Source organism: Aphelocoma coerulescens, chromosome 1A, assembly GCF_041296385.1.
Source record: "Aphelocoma coerulescens isolate FSJ_1873_10779 chromosome 1A, UR_Acoe_1.0, whole genome shotgun sequence".
NCBI lineage: Eukaryota > Metazoa > Chordata > Aves > Passeriformes > Corvidae > Aphelocoma > Aphelocoma coerulescens.
Genome location: NC_091014.1, coordinates 75,862,609 through 75,879,076, shown reverse-complemented (window position 1 = coordinate 75,879,076; position 16,468 = coordinate 75,862,609). Strand labels below are relative to the sequence as shown.

The window sequence follows — 16,468 nt, the reverse complement described above, 5'->3', positions numbered from 1 at the left end:
AGAGAGGAGGAATGATCTAAAGGAACTAAGAGAAAGTACAGATGAGTTCAGGCACAAGGAATGTGGTTGTGGTGACCTGGAAAAAACTCCTCCCTTCTTTGCAGGGATGGAAGTCAAAGCTTGAAAGCTTCTGCTTCAAAGGCAGATAAGACAAGAATACTATTTCCGGACGTGTCATTATATATAGACTCTTTTATATACTAACACTTAATTTGGTGTTTGCCAAGAGAGATACAGGGATCATCTGCAAATAATATTCTCTCCCTGACAGTCTCCTCCTTTCAGCATCGTAGCAGCAAAAGCTTCTCAGTGGTTCACAGTTTTTCCAGATGTCTTTCCTTATGATCACCGTTAATATAATTAATTTACAGTTAATAATTAAGGATAAAGGACCAAGTGACATGCCTTTGGTCACATAGGACACATGCTTAGGGAGATTTGGGTTCAAGGCTTTCCAAGTCCTAGGCTAATGGCTTACTCCATGGCCACCCTTTCCACACAAGGGGGGGTAGGAGATGGTAATTTCATGGCCATGCAAACACAGAAATCACTTTTCACAGAAATTCAGTGAAAACTGAATAAAGCACTGGTAGAATTCCTCTTTCCAGGCATGGTGAAAGTAGAGGAACCCATCACCAAGTAAAAGTCTTAGAGAAAGTCCTCCCTGTAATGCAGAGTAGTAGAGTGACATGCCAGGGGACCACACATGGGGACAGGCACAGAAGGCTGGAAAGCCAGATCTCAGTACCAAAAAAAAGAATTAAATGCATGCAGTAGAGACAGAGGATTCAAATGAAGCATTGCAGAGGGCTTGGCTTCTCTCTGCACTTCAGAGTCTCAGTGCACGACATGCTAGGCCAGACTAATTCCTGCTATCCAGTACCCTTTCTCCAAGCTCTGATCAGCAGCACATACCGCAGAATAATTTCTGCATCTTTCTAGGCAATAAATACATATGAAACAACTTTATATATAATAGTAAATATCTGATCCTACTTTTTCATTTTTTTAGTTTTGTACATATTGTACCCACTTTGAATCTTGTTAAATTGTTCACCTTGTTGGTACTTTGAGGCAGTTATATCCACAATATTGTTATTGATGATTTTATTTCTCCTTCACAGAACTGCCCCTTCCCACTCAGTGCCCTTTAACTCTAATTTCCACAGAGCAAGACTAAAACAATACTGATTTATGTTTTCTGTTGCATTCATTATGTATAATATAATATATAATAATATATTTATAATATTTATAATTATAAGCTTTTAGCTATGTATTTTTTTTTTTCTGCATGGAATGATCAAACAACAGGCAATATGCATTGATTGTCTCACTATGTTTTGAAAGTCGAGGATTCCTCATACAAACTCTTTTCCATCTGATTAGGACTGGTGCAGATGGTGCCAGATGCTACCACACTAGCGAAGATCCACAGGGAGTCTGGACTGATAGGACCACTGAAAGAAAACACAATTAAGAAATGGTTTCACCATCACCATCCTCTTGAATCAAGTTACCAAGAGGTAACATCATAATGAAGCTTATTACACATTTCATGCTATGCCATGGGGAAATAACCAAATTACAGTAGGCAGCAAAAACGAGTGGCTCAGACATGAGGCAAACAAGTCACATGCAGAGAAACCAGGGAATCCACTTAAACCCCACTCTCTTTCTAAGGAAATGCTGCTTTTTATCAGGTGCACAGTATTACGTTTTCTATAAAAATGTGTCATAGAGATGTTTTGAAATTTAGTAGTAAAGTGCAGAGAAATTGAAATAGAAATTGTCTTGAACTCAGAAAAAAAGTATTTTTTAGGTCAGCTCTTTAAATTCTTTATTCTATATAAACCATATAAAGTCTTGGCAGATGTCCTGTGTTTGGGGATGAAATGCCAATACCCAGCATTTCAGAAAGCTGTTTTATCAGAAATAAATGCAGAAGATCATGCTTTTCAGATCACATGTTCTCATGGGATCCCATGCAAGGCATCTAATTTTATGAAACTAGATGTTGTTCATGAACCAAATAATTGGAAATTTTATTTATGGAAGGTTTTCCAAGGAAATCTTTCTATCAGTGCCATGTTGAGTGAGCTTGTTTTGAGGCCCCTGAAAAATTTTTCAATTTTTGTGTTTCTGGGACAATTTTTTATAATCCTTTTTCCACGCGAATGATAAATTAGTGGCCAAAATTTTAAAATTAAAGGAGTGCTTTGAGTGTTTACCACTCTGAGAATGCAATGCTTTTAAATAGCTATTTGTTGGTAGATGTGTAGTATAACTATGTTTGGTAAACTTTAGTAATTTTGTAATTATTCCACAGGCATTTTTCATCCACATTTTGACTAAGAACACTTGAATTCCTCATATATCATTTGGTTCAATTAAACAGGACCAATCTGCGTAGAATGGTTCTTTTACAAGTTTGTGTGTTCACAGTTCTGTGGTAGAAGGGTAGACAACATTTCAATGCAAAAGTGAGGTACTGCTAATTATTGATTGAAAACTCAATTTCTTGCTGCTGCTGCTGTTTGTAAAAAGTACCATTAATGCAGAACAATTTAAAACCAATTCCTACCCAATTTCTTCCAATTTTTTAAGTATAAAATGCAGTCAGATCTGATTACATAGGGTATGCATACAATTACTCCTATGCATTTCTTTTGTGCTTGCTAGTGAATGAACCTTTCTCTTTTTTCACTCCTTCATAATTTTTTACTCATACAGTACTGGATCTAAGGTGCTTAGAAAACTGGTGCAGAACAAGCTTTAACATCCTCATTTTACAGTTGGGTGAACAAAATCACAGCAAGCTTAAGTGTTTTACCCAAGGTTATCAAAGTGAGTGAGTAGCACAGTTAGACATAAAATTCAGCCAACTCTTGTGCTGTGGCCTAAGTCTTGCACAGTGCTGCCTTGCCATTGCAGGTGGCATCCTGCATCTGCAGGGAATTCCTGAAAGCCTAAATAATCATTTGCCTTGGCTAATGTAGGTTTTGGCCAAAAACATTAGGATCCAGGTTCGGTTTGGGTTTCTGTGTTACACTGTACACACTGTGATTTAGATTCATGGGGCATGGACTGAGTTCTGGAGAAAAAAAATCCGCATAGGTACAGAATGGTGCAGTGAATGTAAAACCACCTACATCCTTTACAAGGCAAAGGGTTAAATTTGTGGATTTTCAAATAATTTCCTAGCAGTTGTTTGTGAAATATACACGCAGAACATTGAACAGAAAATGCCAGCTTCCTTCCTGTTTTTCTTAGGCTCATTTCACCTCAAAGTTTTCTGTTGACTTCCAGGTATCTTTGGAACACAAGCTCAAAACCTCATGCATAAAATTGCTCTCGCACTGTAACTTTGAAAAGTTTGAGTGCCATTCTTATACCATTCCTACTCAGACCTGTCTCATGAATCTCTTTTCAATATTACCTGTTCAAATTTTGCCAACAAGCACAGCATTTGTAGAGCTACTTTTTCACTATGATTATTTTTATTAGCATCACAAACAAATACATCTGGGTATTTCATGTGATTTCTTTTGTTTTACTCACTAGGCAGTAAGGAATTTATTTTACTCCTGTGCTGGCTGGTGTGTTGTTACCTTCATCCTGGGAGTCTGTGATCGACACAGTGACAACATAATGCTGACAAAAGCTGGACACATGTTCCACATAGATTTTGGAAGATTTTTGGGTCATGCACAGATGTTTGGAAGCATAAGAAGGTTGGTATCTATAGTAACACACACAGTAGGCTTCAAAGCAGTGTTCTGAAATTTCACAGCCTTATCAACTCCCATAAAAAAAATACAAATGAGATGACGCTTTTTTTTCTTCCTGTATTTTCCAAAACTTATTTTTGTTGTTTCTAGAAACTTCTAAAAAAATGTAGGAAGGACTGGAAAAGGAATTAAAAGATGAGGAAGTAAAGTTGGAGATTCCTTTTCAGTGTAAAAGAAAAATGTAAATCCTTGTTTGGTCAGGAATTTGAATGATGCAGTTCAGTAGTGACCAGAATAGAAGACTGGCCTATGCCAGAAGAATTCTGATGTCCATTGCCTTTTTTTTCCTAGCAGAGGAGGCTTCCTAAAATGGATCCAGATCCATATATCTATCTAATTGACAACTTTCTTCCCATATTCAGAGAAGGAACCAAATTTTCCAAATAGACATGGAGATTAAATTATGCCTCTGTGGGTAAATTTGCAAACTTTTTCATTATCTTTTGAAGTTCCACATCAAACTACACTGAGCTAGGGGTTGTTTTGCAAATATCTGATTTACCTTTGCATGTGTGATGCAACTATGCCATGATAAGGTTAAATAAAAGAGAGTGGTCATGTATCCAAGTTCCTAATGTGAACATACCCTGAAGGAATGAATTGAAATGGAATAAGGATAGGATAATGCCAGTATGTCCAAAACACAAAGGAGCTGTTATAGCAGAGTAAAGAATGGATGAATGATCCCTTTTAGTGACAAGATGAGTAGTGTATGTCTTTCCTCTATGTTTCCTCATAATTTCCAGAACAAGTATCAGAATTAAGTTTGAGCTAATTTTCTTTTTTTCTTTTTATTTTTTTTGGTGGGTTTTTTGTTTGTTTGTTTGTTTGTTTTTTGGTTTGGTTTGGTTTGTATTTTTTGTTAAGCTGGCCTTTGCCTGCTCTAGACTACCTCAGTGTGTTAGACAGACAAAACAGCATGGGAGCATTGATACGAGGGAAGCTGATGAGGATAATAAGTACTTCTAAGTCAGGCAGTCAAAAGATTTAGTTGCAGCACTTAGAATTATCATCCATCATTCAAGATATGCACCCTTAATCCTACTTATTTGCTGTGGAAAGAATAAAGCAGAAAAACATACTCATGCACACTCCTTGTCAAGTGCTGCATCCTTCTCTACAGCAAAGCTCCTATTGGAACCTAGCAGGAATTTCCTTGAGTAGCAATTTTACATAAGCAAAGAATTAGCTAGTTGAGTGAAGAACTGGATGAAGCAAATATAAGAGGGGACACAGCAAACAAATTTAAGTAATGTAGTGGCAGTAATAAATATTAATGTTACTGTTTTACAGCTCGGTTATACTACACCTTCTTATTAAGTCCATGAAAACTTAAAATATAGTCACTTCAAGAACCAGCAGCCTCTTTTCCTATTTCTCAATGCAGCATGTTGCTTTTAAACTGCAGACTAAAATCACACCTTTAGGACCTCCATTCATGGGCTGCCCTCATGATTCTTTAGGAAAATTTGGTCTCCCACCTCAGAGCAGGTTGGGGTGGGGTAATCATTGTTTTCCTCAAGCCTCCATGCAGCTGAGCAGACACAGCATTAATGTACTAGTGATACTGTATTAATGACTATTGTTCTTATGAGCTGTGTGCACCTTCATGAAATGTAACACTGTTTGGAACACAGGGATATCACATCTTTACACATCACAAATTTCAGGTTCTCTCAAAATTTGACTGTCTCAGTGCTATTTGTATCTACTCATCCCCACAGGGCAAGTCCTGAAACAGGTTTTGCCTCTGGTTTCTTTAACAGGTCTTATATTGTACCTTTATTTGAGTTCTTATTAGATTTTTACTTGAGTTTTTTGCACTCCCAGAATATCATACTCTAAAATAATGCTGAAAAAACAGCAGCACAATGCTACCAAACCTAAGAATTATTAAGTGCTGACCCTCGGGGGGTTGTACAGTAGTTATTCTACATACATCTCTGAGGTTCTACAGGAGCTTTAAAGAATGCAAAGCATGATGCAAATCCCTATACTTGGGATTGACACACATACAAACCTTTTGGTGTGTGAGTGTAAAATGAAATCTGTGCAGATCAGTGAAGGCTTACATGAAGGGAGTAAGTGTTTAAAGCAATCATTCCTTACAGAACTTCGCAAGCTGACTGCCACAGTTGTCCATTTCCTGTTCTCAGGGAGTGCTTTTTGCCATTACAAAAACCTAATTCCTCATGAAACTTCCTGAGGATAGGTCCTCTGCAGTATCCTGCATGTGGAGTCCTTCTTCTGGTGGAAGTGCAGTGCAAGGAGTGCTTTGGCAGCTCAGGGACTCACACACGTGGGCTGCAGCTCTTTCTGTCACATCCAATATGAGTCTTCGGAGAACCTTTCGAAGCTGACATGATTCATCCAGTCATGCTCACTTTTGCATTCCTGATTGGATAAGACCTTAAAAGGGGATTAGTAAACTTTTCTGATTCCTGCCCTCATCTTTAAATGATATACAATAAATCTGCTCGGTTTTGATTCCAAGTCAAAAATCAGGTCTTCTTGATTTGAGGGAAGAGGAATCAGGAGCTTTCTCTCTACATGTGCCTTCACAGCGAAGTAAATACTTTAAATAGTACTAATAATTGGTCTTTCCTTGGATCTAGAGCTAATATTTCAGAACTGTTGGAGGGAGACTTGGGATGTATCTAACCAATAGCATAATAAAAGAGCTTAGCAGAAGAATTGTTCCCAAAGTCCCATGGGGAACTTTCCTACTGAACCATGAGATTCCATTATCTCTTCTTTCTGTTTGGTTTTTTTTGTTTGTTTGTTTGTTTTTAATATCACACTGAATGACATGTTTTATTAGCAATAATAAAATGCTCCTTTCATTCTCTAACCCTGCCTCCACTTTTGACCCTACATGCCCCAAAACAGGCAAGTCTGCAGGTACACTTCAAACGGTATGAAGAAATATTTCTTGCTTAATTTCTTCATATAACTGTCTTATTCTTCCTCTATTGAGTGTCCTGTGGTAATCATCTTAGACCCACTCCAACTTAAATAGGTGTAATGTTATCCAGATAATCATCCAGGACTAAATCAGTCACCCAATGGTTTGGAAGAAGGAGTCTGTCTCATGGTTGTACCTGCCATGCTTCCCTTGCCTTTGTTTCCTTCCTTTCAGTTCTGACCAGCTCCTTTTGAACATTCCTTCCTGGGTGAATTAAGCAGTAAGAGATTTATTTAAATCCTGTGCTAACTCAACTAATCCAAAATTCAGCAGTCACATCCTCCCCACTTCCAGCACTGTCATCTATAATTTTTCAGTCAGTGTTGTGGAGTGTGAGGCTTGGTGGCAAGACATGAAGTAGTGCAGCTCATGGCACACTCTAAATCCACCTTTTGGTGACATCAGTGTCCATTCTTTTCTTTAAATATCCAGTCATCCTGATTACATCCAGCACTCACTGGCCTTTTCTTTTCCCTGATCTGAATTACAGAGACCCTCTTGTCTCTTTGCCAAACTAATCCTGGGTCTTGGCATGGTTTTCCCAGAATTTAAATCTGCTAAGCTGGTTTTCTTCTACAAAGTTAATTACTAGAGGCAGCCTAAGTATTCCATTGGGAAATTCCAGTTATTAGGGAAGTTTCAAAAATATGGGAAAATTATGTTTCCCACATTTTCTTCCTAGGTTGTTGTTTTATTTTACTGAGAATTATTTCACAACATCTGAGTATATAGAAGCGTAGAAGTGCCTCTTTTTATTTTTAAAGTTACACATTTCATTTTGAGTGTTAATAACCTAAAATATGTGTTACTGTCTCACTAGAAGTGTTTATTAAAAAAAAAAAAGCTTTCATTTCAAGTATTTCTAAAACAGAAATGTTGGCATATGGACATGGAAAAATAAGTTGTATCTGCATTTTTTGACTGTATTGTACCTACATTTGTTCTCTTTTTTTCTAAAAAGAAGAAAAAAGAGGAAGAAGGAAGAATTTGAGAATTACACATTTTACTTTTTTTCTTTTTACCCTTTAAAAATTTTATTTAGATTACTCATATAGAGTCTAAAACTTGAAAGTAAAACTTAAAAGTATAATCACTTGAAAGTAAAAACTTAAAAGTATAATCACTTTTTGTGTTCTAAATTTGTGCATGAAAACTTGAATCAACGTGAATTAGATGTTGAAAGATTTCATTAGGAATTTTCAGTATATCTCATTATGAATTCATACTCTGCAGTTTGTATTTATTTTTGTGACATGATGGATCTGGGTTTATTAGTTTCTGTGAAATGGTAACTCCTAATTCTTTGCCACTATTCACTTTCAGCACTTCCTGCATACCACCCTCCAAAAATCTCTGACTGAAACCCTGGAAAGATTTCATTTCATTATTTAAAGCACTTTAGTAGCCCAAATGATCTTAATAAGATTATATGGATGTTTAAAGACTGTCGTACACATAAAGAATAAACGGGGAAATGCTCATAAAGACCTGTAGGTGAAAGATTGTCATCTCCAAGGTGACAAGGCCTAAAAGGGCTTGAATTTATCAGGGAAGAAGTCCATCACCTTTGGAAGTCAGGTGCCTCTAGTTGCCCCAAATTGAACAGCAAAAGCACAAGCTGAGTCTGAGAACACATGAAGAGCACAAACTGCAGTCAGGGGGTTCAGATGCACTTCTGTTGTCTTTGTTTGCCCTGAGGAGCAGGGGTTTATTCTTGCTGGCCTGGTGCTTTCTCTAATTATTGAACCTGGATCATAGTTTTCCCTTTTTCATTGTTTTTTGGTGGTTTTTTTTTGTTTTTGTTTGTTTGTTTGTTTTTGCAGGAATAACCTCTTTTGGAGGGAATTCAGCTAAACCTTCTTGAAATCAGAGTAAATTATGTTCACTGTCCACTTTGTACCTTCAGGTATTTTAGTTATCCTTTTCCAAATACTCAGTTAAGGGAGGCACTGTTTTTTCCCATGGAATGTCTGCGTGGATTTGACCATGTCCAGTTCTGTTCATGCAGGAGCCTTGTTCTGCTGAACTGAGTTTCCTGGAACCCAGCTCTTGTCTGCTGCAACTCTCAGTATCCTTCTTGGCTTTTCCTTCACCCCTAGGGTGGCATAAAATGCTTTTCTGTCTTCACTTTCTTGAAGGAGTTATCATGTATTCCTGTTAACAATCATGTGGGCCGGAGAAGTTGCCTGATGCTTCCAGAGCCATCAGCAGAATTCCCTCTGCTTTGGGAGATTGGCTACACATGAGGTATTTAAGTGACTTCCTATCAAGTTCCCCTCCTCTCTCCTTTTCCCTCCTTCTCATTCCATTAGCCACCCTGTGATTTTTTGTAGGATATGGCTCTAGAGATGGGAAGTTTAACAACAAAACAGAAATAAAAGGGGGAAAAGACATCATGGTCACTGTCCATTTTGATTATGGTTTTATTTGTTATCCTTTTCAGAGTGTAACTGTTTATAGAGATGTGTATTTTCTCTTCCCTGCTTCCATCAGAAACATTGCATTTTATCATGCCTTTCTCTGAAAGTTTTCTGTACACACGTTTTTATGTTCGAGGGAGCTGTTCTCACATGCATTCAGATGTACATTTATATTCAGGGGAAGCTGTTCTCATACACAGTCAAGTATACATCAAGCACTTTTAAATTAATCTGTTTCTCGGTCTTCTATATTTTTTTTTTTTGCTTGTTCTGCACACTACGCCTTTGTCCTTCATCCTTAACTGGAAAGCATACTGATATATTTAATTCATGTAGGATTTCATCCCCTGCCCCAAGGAATTTATTTGCAATTCAATTTCTTCATCACTGGTTTATTTCTCTATTTTGCCTGGTGATATACAAATGCCCTGCAGCCATCTATTACTGTGTTTTCTAAATATCCATCTCATACTGAAAAGACCTGTTAGTTGAATATTCCATGGGTAGGGCATATAACCCTACTTGTTGTGTTTCTTTTAAGGCACATTTTAGGTCTCAGTTTTAAAATCTTTTCAACTGCTGAGGGTCAGTCAGGACACAAAAAAGCAATTGTCCAACAATCTCTGTTAACAAGAGGAATTGCTCCAATCTCCTTGTGAATTAACTCTCAAGTGGTTTATCAATAGGGCTAGTAATAAACTCTAACAAACACAGAAAATCTGATAGTCTTACAAAATGGTGTAAGGCATCAGGAATGCTGCACTGAGCACTGTCAGATATGGGTATTGAATGTGAAGTGTAGAAAGGATTTAACTCCACCTCGAAGTTGTTTTGCAGTCTGACTGCTGGTGACTGAGTGCAGGCTGCTTTGTCTGTGGCTGTTGGAATAGAGAAGCCCAGCTCAGCCCAGGAGGGGCCTTAGCTGGACACAGGGGTGCTTCCTAACCACTCAGTGGTTGCAACAGGACAGTGCCTGAAACCATTCAAGACAAGTGTGTTCCTAAAGCAGAGCAGGTCTTCTTTCAGGGAGGATCTTCTTAGGAATCTTCCAAAGTACACCATCAGCTAAGTGCACGGAGTGGTTGAAGTGCTGTGACATAAGTGAATAAATTCTGTGCTTGGGCTGTGGCAGAACTAGAGCTCACAGCAGAGGCTGGGCACTGCAGCCAGAGTGAAATCCATCCAGAGGTGCCTCCAGCTAGTTTCTGTGTTCCCATTATGAGTCTTGCCAAGTTCCTTGTTCCATGGGAGGGTTCCAGATGGGTCCCTGTGGCAGCACACTGCAAATGCTGGGTCTATCCTAGGAACCATAACGGTGCCTAAACTCAGCTTAGACAGTCCTGTTACCTGCAGTGTCAGCACAGTAATCTTAGGGGGCCAGGTGTGATCAAACCTCCATGATTTACCCACACACGAGCTTCAATTGGCCCACAATGAAAGAGATTTTAGTTAAGTCACATTCCCTTGCACTTTGTGCAGGCAAAGGGGCACAGATGAGTAGCTACTCTGACTCAGTTTACAGGGGAAAACTCGATGTTAACAGAATGGTGAATTAGAGCCCTTATCTTAGGAGAGGATTACAGCTTCTTTTCCACTAGATCCATTAAACATGATTAAATCTCGATGCAACCAATTCAGTTACTGACAGGAACACAAAAATCTTTCAGAATAGGACAAGACAGTGTGTGAAATGCTTCTTTTATGGCTGATCAAAATAGTGAGTATGTTCAACACAGTGATTTTACTGATGAGCTAACACTGAGGCTGTGATAGTAAAAAAGAATATTAGCAAACTTGATATACATAAAAGAAGAGCTAACTTAATGAATAAATAAGATGGTAATAGTTTAAGAACTATCCTCATCTACCTAAGGAATTCAGGAGATTCTTTCTAGCTTAATGTTTCTGCCTCTGGAGGTAGATGTTAATATAAGAAATACCGTGGGTAAAACTGCAATCAGAAATGAGACTTCAGATGTGTAGTTTGAAGTCTTTTTTTGCAGTAGATATCTCGAGCAGCAGCAGAAATGGCACAATATAGAGTGAAAACCATTTTACCTGGTATAGGCCTGGTCATTTAGTTAAAGAATGAAGGTAAAAATTATTAGATGAAAGGTTTGAATGTCCAGGACATGTAGTTTACTCAAGCCAAGGATGCTCAGGGCATTCAGAAATCTGTTATGGGAATGAGGTCAGAACTAAATTCAGACCAGTTTATCCAAGGCTGTGTCCAGCCAAATCTTAAAACCTCCCAGGATAATCTTCCAAGGCAACCTGTTTCAATATTTACTTTTCCTCATAGTGAAGGGGTTTTGTTTTAGTTCTTTTTTTCTTATGGCAAGTCAGAACTTCAGCTGTTTCAGTTTTCTCTCTTATTCGTGTCTGGATTCATCTGTGTTAGAGCCTCTTGCAGAGAAAAGAAAATCCCCTTTGGCCTCTTGAAAACCTTTCATCCCCTGGGTAAACAAGCCCACGTTCCTAAGCCGCTCCTCACAGGCAAGTGCCACCAACATCATGGTGGCACTGCTGACTTACTCCAGTTCTGTGACTTCTTTCAAGTTTTGGCAGGGTGTGAGCTAATGAATACTAAGTGGAACATCTTTATATATGGCATCTTTCAGTATTTTCATTAGTAACCAGCACGATGGGATAGAGAATGTGCTTGTTCGTGTTTTGGTAGAAGCTCTTTGTACAAGGTTTTGGTTGTGGTGAAAGTTTGGATGAGCAGTTTTTTAGAAAGGGATCTGGGAGTTTTCCCACAGCCAAATATGAGTTGATGATTAGATATTGGTTAGAAAAGCTTGAAATTTGAAGTAATCCTTTTGTTTCACTTTGCACCGGGAAAAGTTCACCTGGAATATTTTTAACATTTTACATTCAGAAAGACGGAGATAAGGAGCCCAGAGACATTACAAGGAGTCCAGAAAAAGGCAATTAAAATCATCGGACATCCAAAATACAAGACTTGTGAGAAAAAGTGGAAGGACTTGTCTACAGAAGATTGAGGAAAGACAGAGTAATAGTCTGCAAATGCTTTAGGGGCTGCTGTAAAGAAGATGGGATCTTCAAGTTCTGTTAGGAAAGAGCAAGAACTAATAAGATGAAAGCACAGCAAGATTTAGATGAGGCATTAGGGAAAAAAATGCTGTGAGGGGACAACCTAGAACAGAAATGTGATAGGGAGGTTGGAGAAGAACTCTATCATAAAAATCTTTGAGAATAGGCGAAATAAGAATGCCAGAAGCATCTTTATGGTCTTGTCCTGATAAGAAGAAAAATGGAGTATGTTTTGTGGTCCAGGCATATTTCATGTTTGCTGGAGATGAATTGTGTTGTGTGGTTTTTCCCTGTTTCATTATTTAATATATAAAAGGAGTGCCATTGCTTATGGGTTTTTACTGTCTACAAATGTATATGATTACTGTGATTAAATATTTTCACTTGGCTTTAGAGAAATAAGCACTCATGTTCATTTATTTCGTGTTCTTCAATAAGGTTTTGGCTTTTGCTGCAAAGGATGTCAGTAGTCAAGTACTCCCTAAAAGCTTTTCCTATTTTATTGGATACATCTAAATTCCCCATAGTCATGCTGAATATTATCAGTCACTCTCGACTCAACCAAAATGGTTTTAAAGCAGTCAGGGAATGTAAGAGGGTTTTTGCTGTTGAGCAGCTGATTTTTAAATTGCAAAGAGTTCTGTGTGGTTTCTCACACACTGTCCAGGTGAAAACTTGGACTACAGCGGGTTTGGTCTCACTGCATTAATGTGTGTGACTTGCACTTTCACCTAAGTGCACTATTGGGAAGTTTAGATTGGATCAGAGCAAAGGTCATTTGTTGCTGGTTATCTCATATGCTTTTCCTACTTAATATAAAAAGAAGTCTGTGTATCATTCCTAAATGTTCTGTACCGTGAGACTCAGAGTAGGAAAAACTGAAACCATTGTTGACCTTACAACCTTTGTTAATCAGCTTACATTTAGTGTTTCATAACAAATCCTGATGCTCTTTCTGGTTTTCTAGGAATTCAGCATAATTCTAGCCCACAGTGAAGTCCCAGTAGATGTTCCCATCACCCCAGACCAAGTTTGTTATTGCATGATAAGCTCTTCATTTGCTTGAGGTTTCCTTTCTTTCTCCTCTCTCATGATTTATCATCCAAACATTTGTAATCTCCAGAGGAACTGCAAAACACGTTCCCATGAAAATCTTAAATCTCTAAAAGCGAAAAACAAAAAAAAAGAATAAAACCCTCATAAAGTAGTCTTGTTTCTCACTGAATGGCTTGTGTAAACTCTTTTGTCACAGCCACAGTAAAGTATAGGTCTTTAAAGTCCAGGACTGCAATCAGACTCTGTCATAAACAAGAGTATTGCCTTTTTGACCGATTTCTACTATAAAACCAAAGAGTTCATTAATCTCATCTAGGGCTTTAGTGGGGGAAAAAAGAAAAAAGGAAAGAAAAGAGTAGGCAAGCTGTGGAAAGGGAGCTTTAATGATTTTGGGAGGTTTATTGGCTGTACATCTTTGGTCAATCTCAAGCCACACTAGTTCTCTCAGTGAGGCTTTTCTTTTCTAAAAATAATGGTACCAGACATAATAATTACACAAGAGAGGTCATTCAACAATGCTTCAATTCCATATTTCTTTAGCACACCAGAAATGAAATAAAAAAAAAAAAAAAAAAGGCTTTTGTTCTACAGAGATACGGTAAAAGGCTTTTACTTGGAAGTACTTCATCATACCAGTTTTTCTAAACAGATACCAGGCATTTCTTCAATTTGATGGAAGCAGCAAGTTGTATCAATACAGATTTTAGGCCAGGGGGCTCTTGTCCCATTGGCTGTGACACAGTCATTGGTCACCAAATATCTTATGCATATCAAGTGTTACAGGCCTTGGCTGATCTTGAGGGTGTTCTGGGGTAAGAAGTATTTAATGTTTGGAACTTTAAGATAAGTTCATGTGAGCAAGGTGTGTAATAGTAGTAGGTCCAAATGAAAGCTGCTGTTACCAGACCTTTGGATGCATTGCCTGCCTTCTGAATAAGTGCCAGCATGGAATGGGATTGTGGCTATCTGCCCTGGAGAAGGCTGCCAGTCGGAGATGTCCTGGTTTAAATTCAGAAGCACAGCCTGTGCCCCAGGGTGAGGTTCATTTGCACGGGGTGTGGTACATGCAACAACAGGGCACACAGTGCTTTTCTCCTTCTGGAGGCTAAAACAGCCTCTGTTGTTTGCTGATGTAAATTTTACCACCATGATGGACGGTGACTGGACTTGGCTGTCTGTAATTTTGCTGGAGAATTTTCCCTTCTATGTTCTTATTTTCCAAAGGAGTTTGTGAAAGCAGCAAGGAACATTTTGCATTTATGCACAGACATTCACCCTGTCAATTGTTTTTTCAGAATCCTTTATGTTCTGTTTAGTAAGCGTCTCCTCCCACTGAAACTTTATTTTATAATGCTATTGTGAGAAATGGCTGTGTTGTTCCTTCTAGTGGGTCTTGTTTCTCATATTCTAAATTGGCTTTATGTGAGGGTTTTTTTTTTATTTTTTTTAATTTACATTGCAAAGTGTTCCCTTTGTGAACAGCCAGCTTACTTACTGGAGCCTCAGCATCCAGGGGTTGCAGGGTTTCCCTCGTGGGAGAGGCTCTAATAACAAAAGACCTTACACAGAACTGGAGAAATCAAATTCCTACATCATATTTTGCGGGTTGACAAGGGAGGACTGGCCTAACACCCTAAAACATATTCACAAAAGATAACCAAGAAATTTTAGAACCTTGTAAAACTGCTTTCAGTCGTCTTACCAGTCAAATTAATCTATAAATAATGTAAATACTAAAATATCCGTTTTGTGTTCACATAGATCCTTTAGTGACAACAGTAAGAGAATTGATTAATGTTGCCGTCGTTACATTATGGAAAAGTTGGCCCATGGCCCAACCCAGCACTGTTAAACACCATATTTCTTCCAGTAAAGTAATTTCTGATTGCAGGATCTATTTTCAGCTCCAGGAGCTCAATGTGGGAGACTTGGACTAGCTCAGAAAGGGCTGTGTTTTCATAGTGAAATTGTGTCTCTTGATGCAGTTGGACATCAGAAATGATGTTGGACATCAGAAATCAGAAATGAACTCTGAACAAAATGCCTCATATTTATAGCAGTAGTTTTGACTCAGAATATTTTAACCCAAGAACAAATTTGGAGTTAAGACATTCTTGAGATGCTAAAATGCTTTCAGATCAGGATTTAGATTGGCCTTGTGCCCACATATACATCAAGATGTTAACATTGCTAATTTTCTCTGTCTCCCTCTTTTCTATGGGCTTCAACAAATTGAATTGCATTATTCTAATTGTATCAATTTATTTAATACTTAATGTCTATTTTAAATACCACTGATGAAAAATAAGCTAGAAGACGAATGAATGAGTGAAAGAAGGTTCTCGGAAAACCTGAACTCTCAGACATCAGTAGTAGATGCAGGTTTGTAAACCCTGGAGAAACTGCACAATAACTGTGTAACAGTCACACTTTAATATAACCCTCGCTCTGTGAACTCCCATCTTCATCACACAGAAAACTGTGGAGGGAAAAAATTTCTATTGAGGACCTTCATCATGCCTAGTACTACCTTGCTGAAATTCAATAATATGTTTTTTTAAAACCCCACCCTAATGGCCTGGACGGCTTGGAGGTGAATGACAACCATGGGAGGTCTGGATTCAAAGTTAGCTGCCATGGAAGTGTTTCCAAACATAAAAGTGGGACGGCCACCTGAGCAATTTTTGTGACTAAAACTTCCCAGCTGTGCCTATAATCTCATGACAACTTGTTTTTCTTTCTGCAGTAATGTAAGGCAGGCACTTCTATGGGAAGATGAGGAAAACTCCCAGGAGAGCTCATCTTTCTCATTTATGAATGCATCAGGAAGCAATGGGTTGATTCAGCCCATGTTTGAGGTTTTAGCAAGAAATAGACTTCCTAAAATTTGTTTCTGCATTTGAACTTACCAAGAACATTGAGTTTATTTAAATTTATTTTGAATTAGGGGTTAACACACAGTGTATATTGCCTTGGAATAGAGCCCTCTAATCTGTTTACATGGCTCTGTGTACACAGTTGTGATGAGTAAATCACTGCAGTAGGTTTTTCTGTGTGAGGATGCAGTTTATCAGGCCTTTCTCAAACTATTGAATGATAGGATTGTTAGGAGAAGCCTGGCTAATCTGTTTTCTTCTGCAATAGCATGCCATAGCCACAAACTCTGCTAGTGATAAGAA

The 16,468-nt window shown here is 38.2% G+C and overlaps 1 protein-coding gene and 1 long non-coding RNA gene across 6 annotated transcripts in view; both read left to right on the top strand.

Annotated features, from left to right (window-relative positions):
• Positions 1–16,468, top strand: part of PIK3C2G (phosphatidylinositol-4-phosphate 3-kinase catalytic subunit type 2 gamma) — a 212,025-nt gene that overhangs the window by 142,722 nt on the left and 52,835 nt on the right. For all 5 annotated transcript variants that reach the window (XR_011148031.1, XM_069003543.1, XM_069003544.1 and 2 more), the window contains 2 exons: positions 1,390–1,526; positions 3,565–3,734. Coding sequence is in view for 4 of the 5 variants with exons in the window: in XM_069003543.1 (XP_068859644.1) it covers positions 1,390–1,526; positions 3,565–3,734 (307 nt within the window). In the remaining variant the exon portion in view is untranslated. The remainder of the gene's footprint in view (positions 1–1,389; positions 1,527–3,564; positions 3,735–16,468) is intronic.
• On the top strand, positions 7,899–12,492 carry LOC138104362 (uncharacterized). The gene is made up of 3 exons (XR_011148040.1): positions 7,899–8,662; positions 8,895–9,003; positions 12,058–12,492. It is a non-coding gene; the product is annotated as an uncharacterized lncRNA (long non-coding RNA).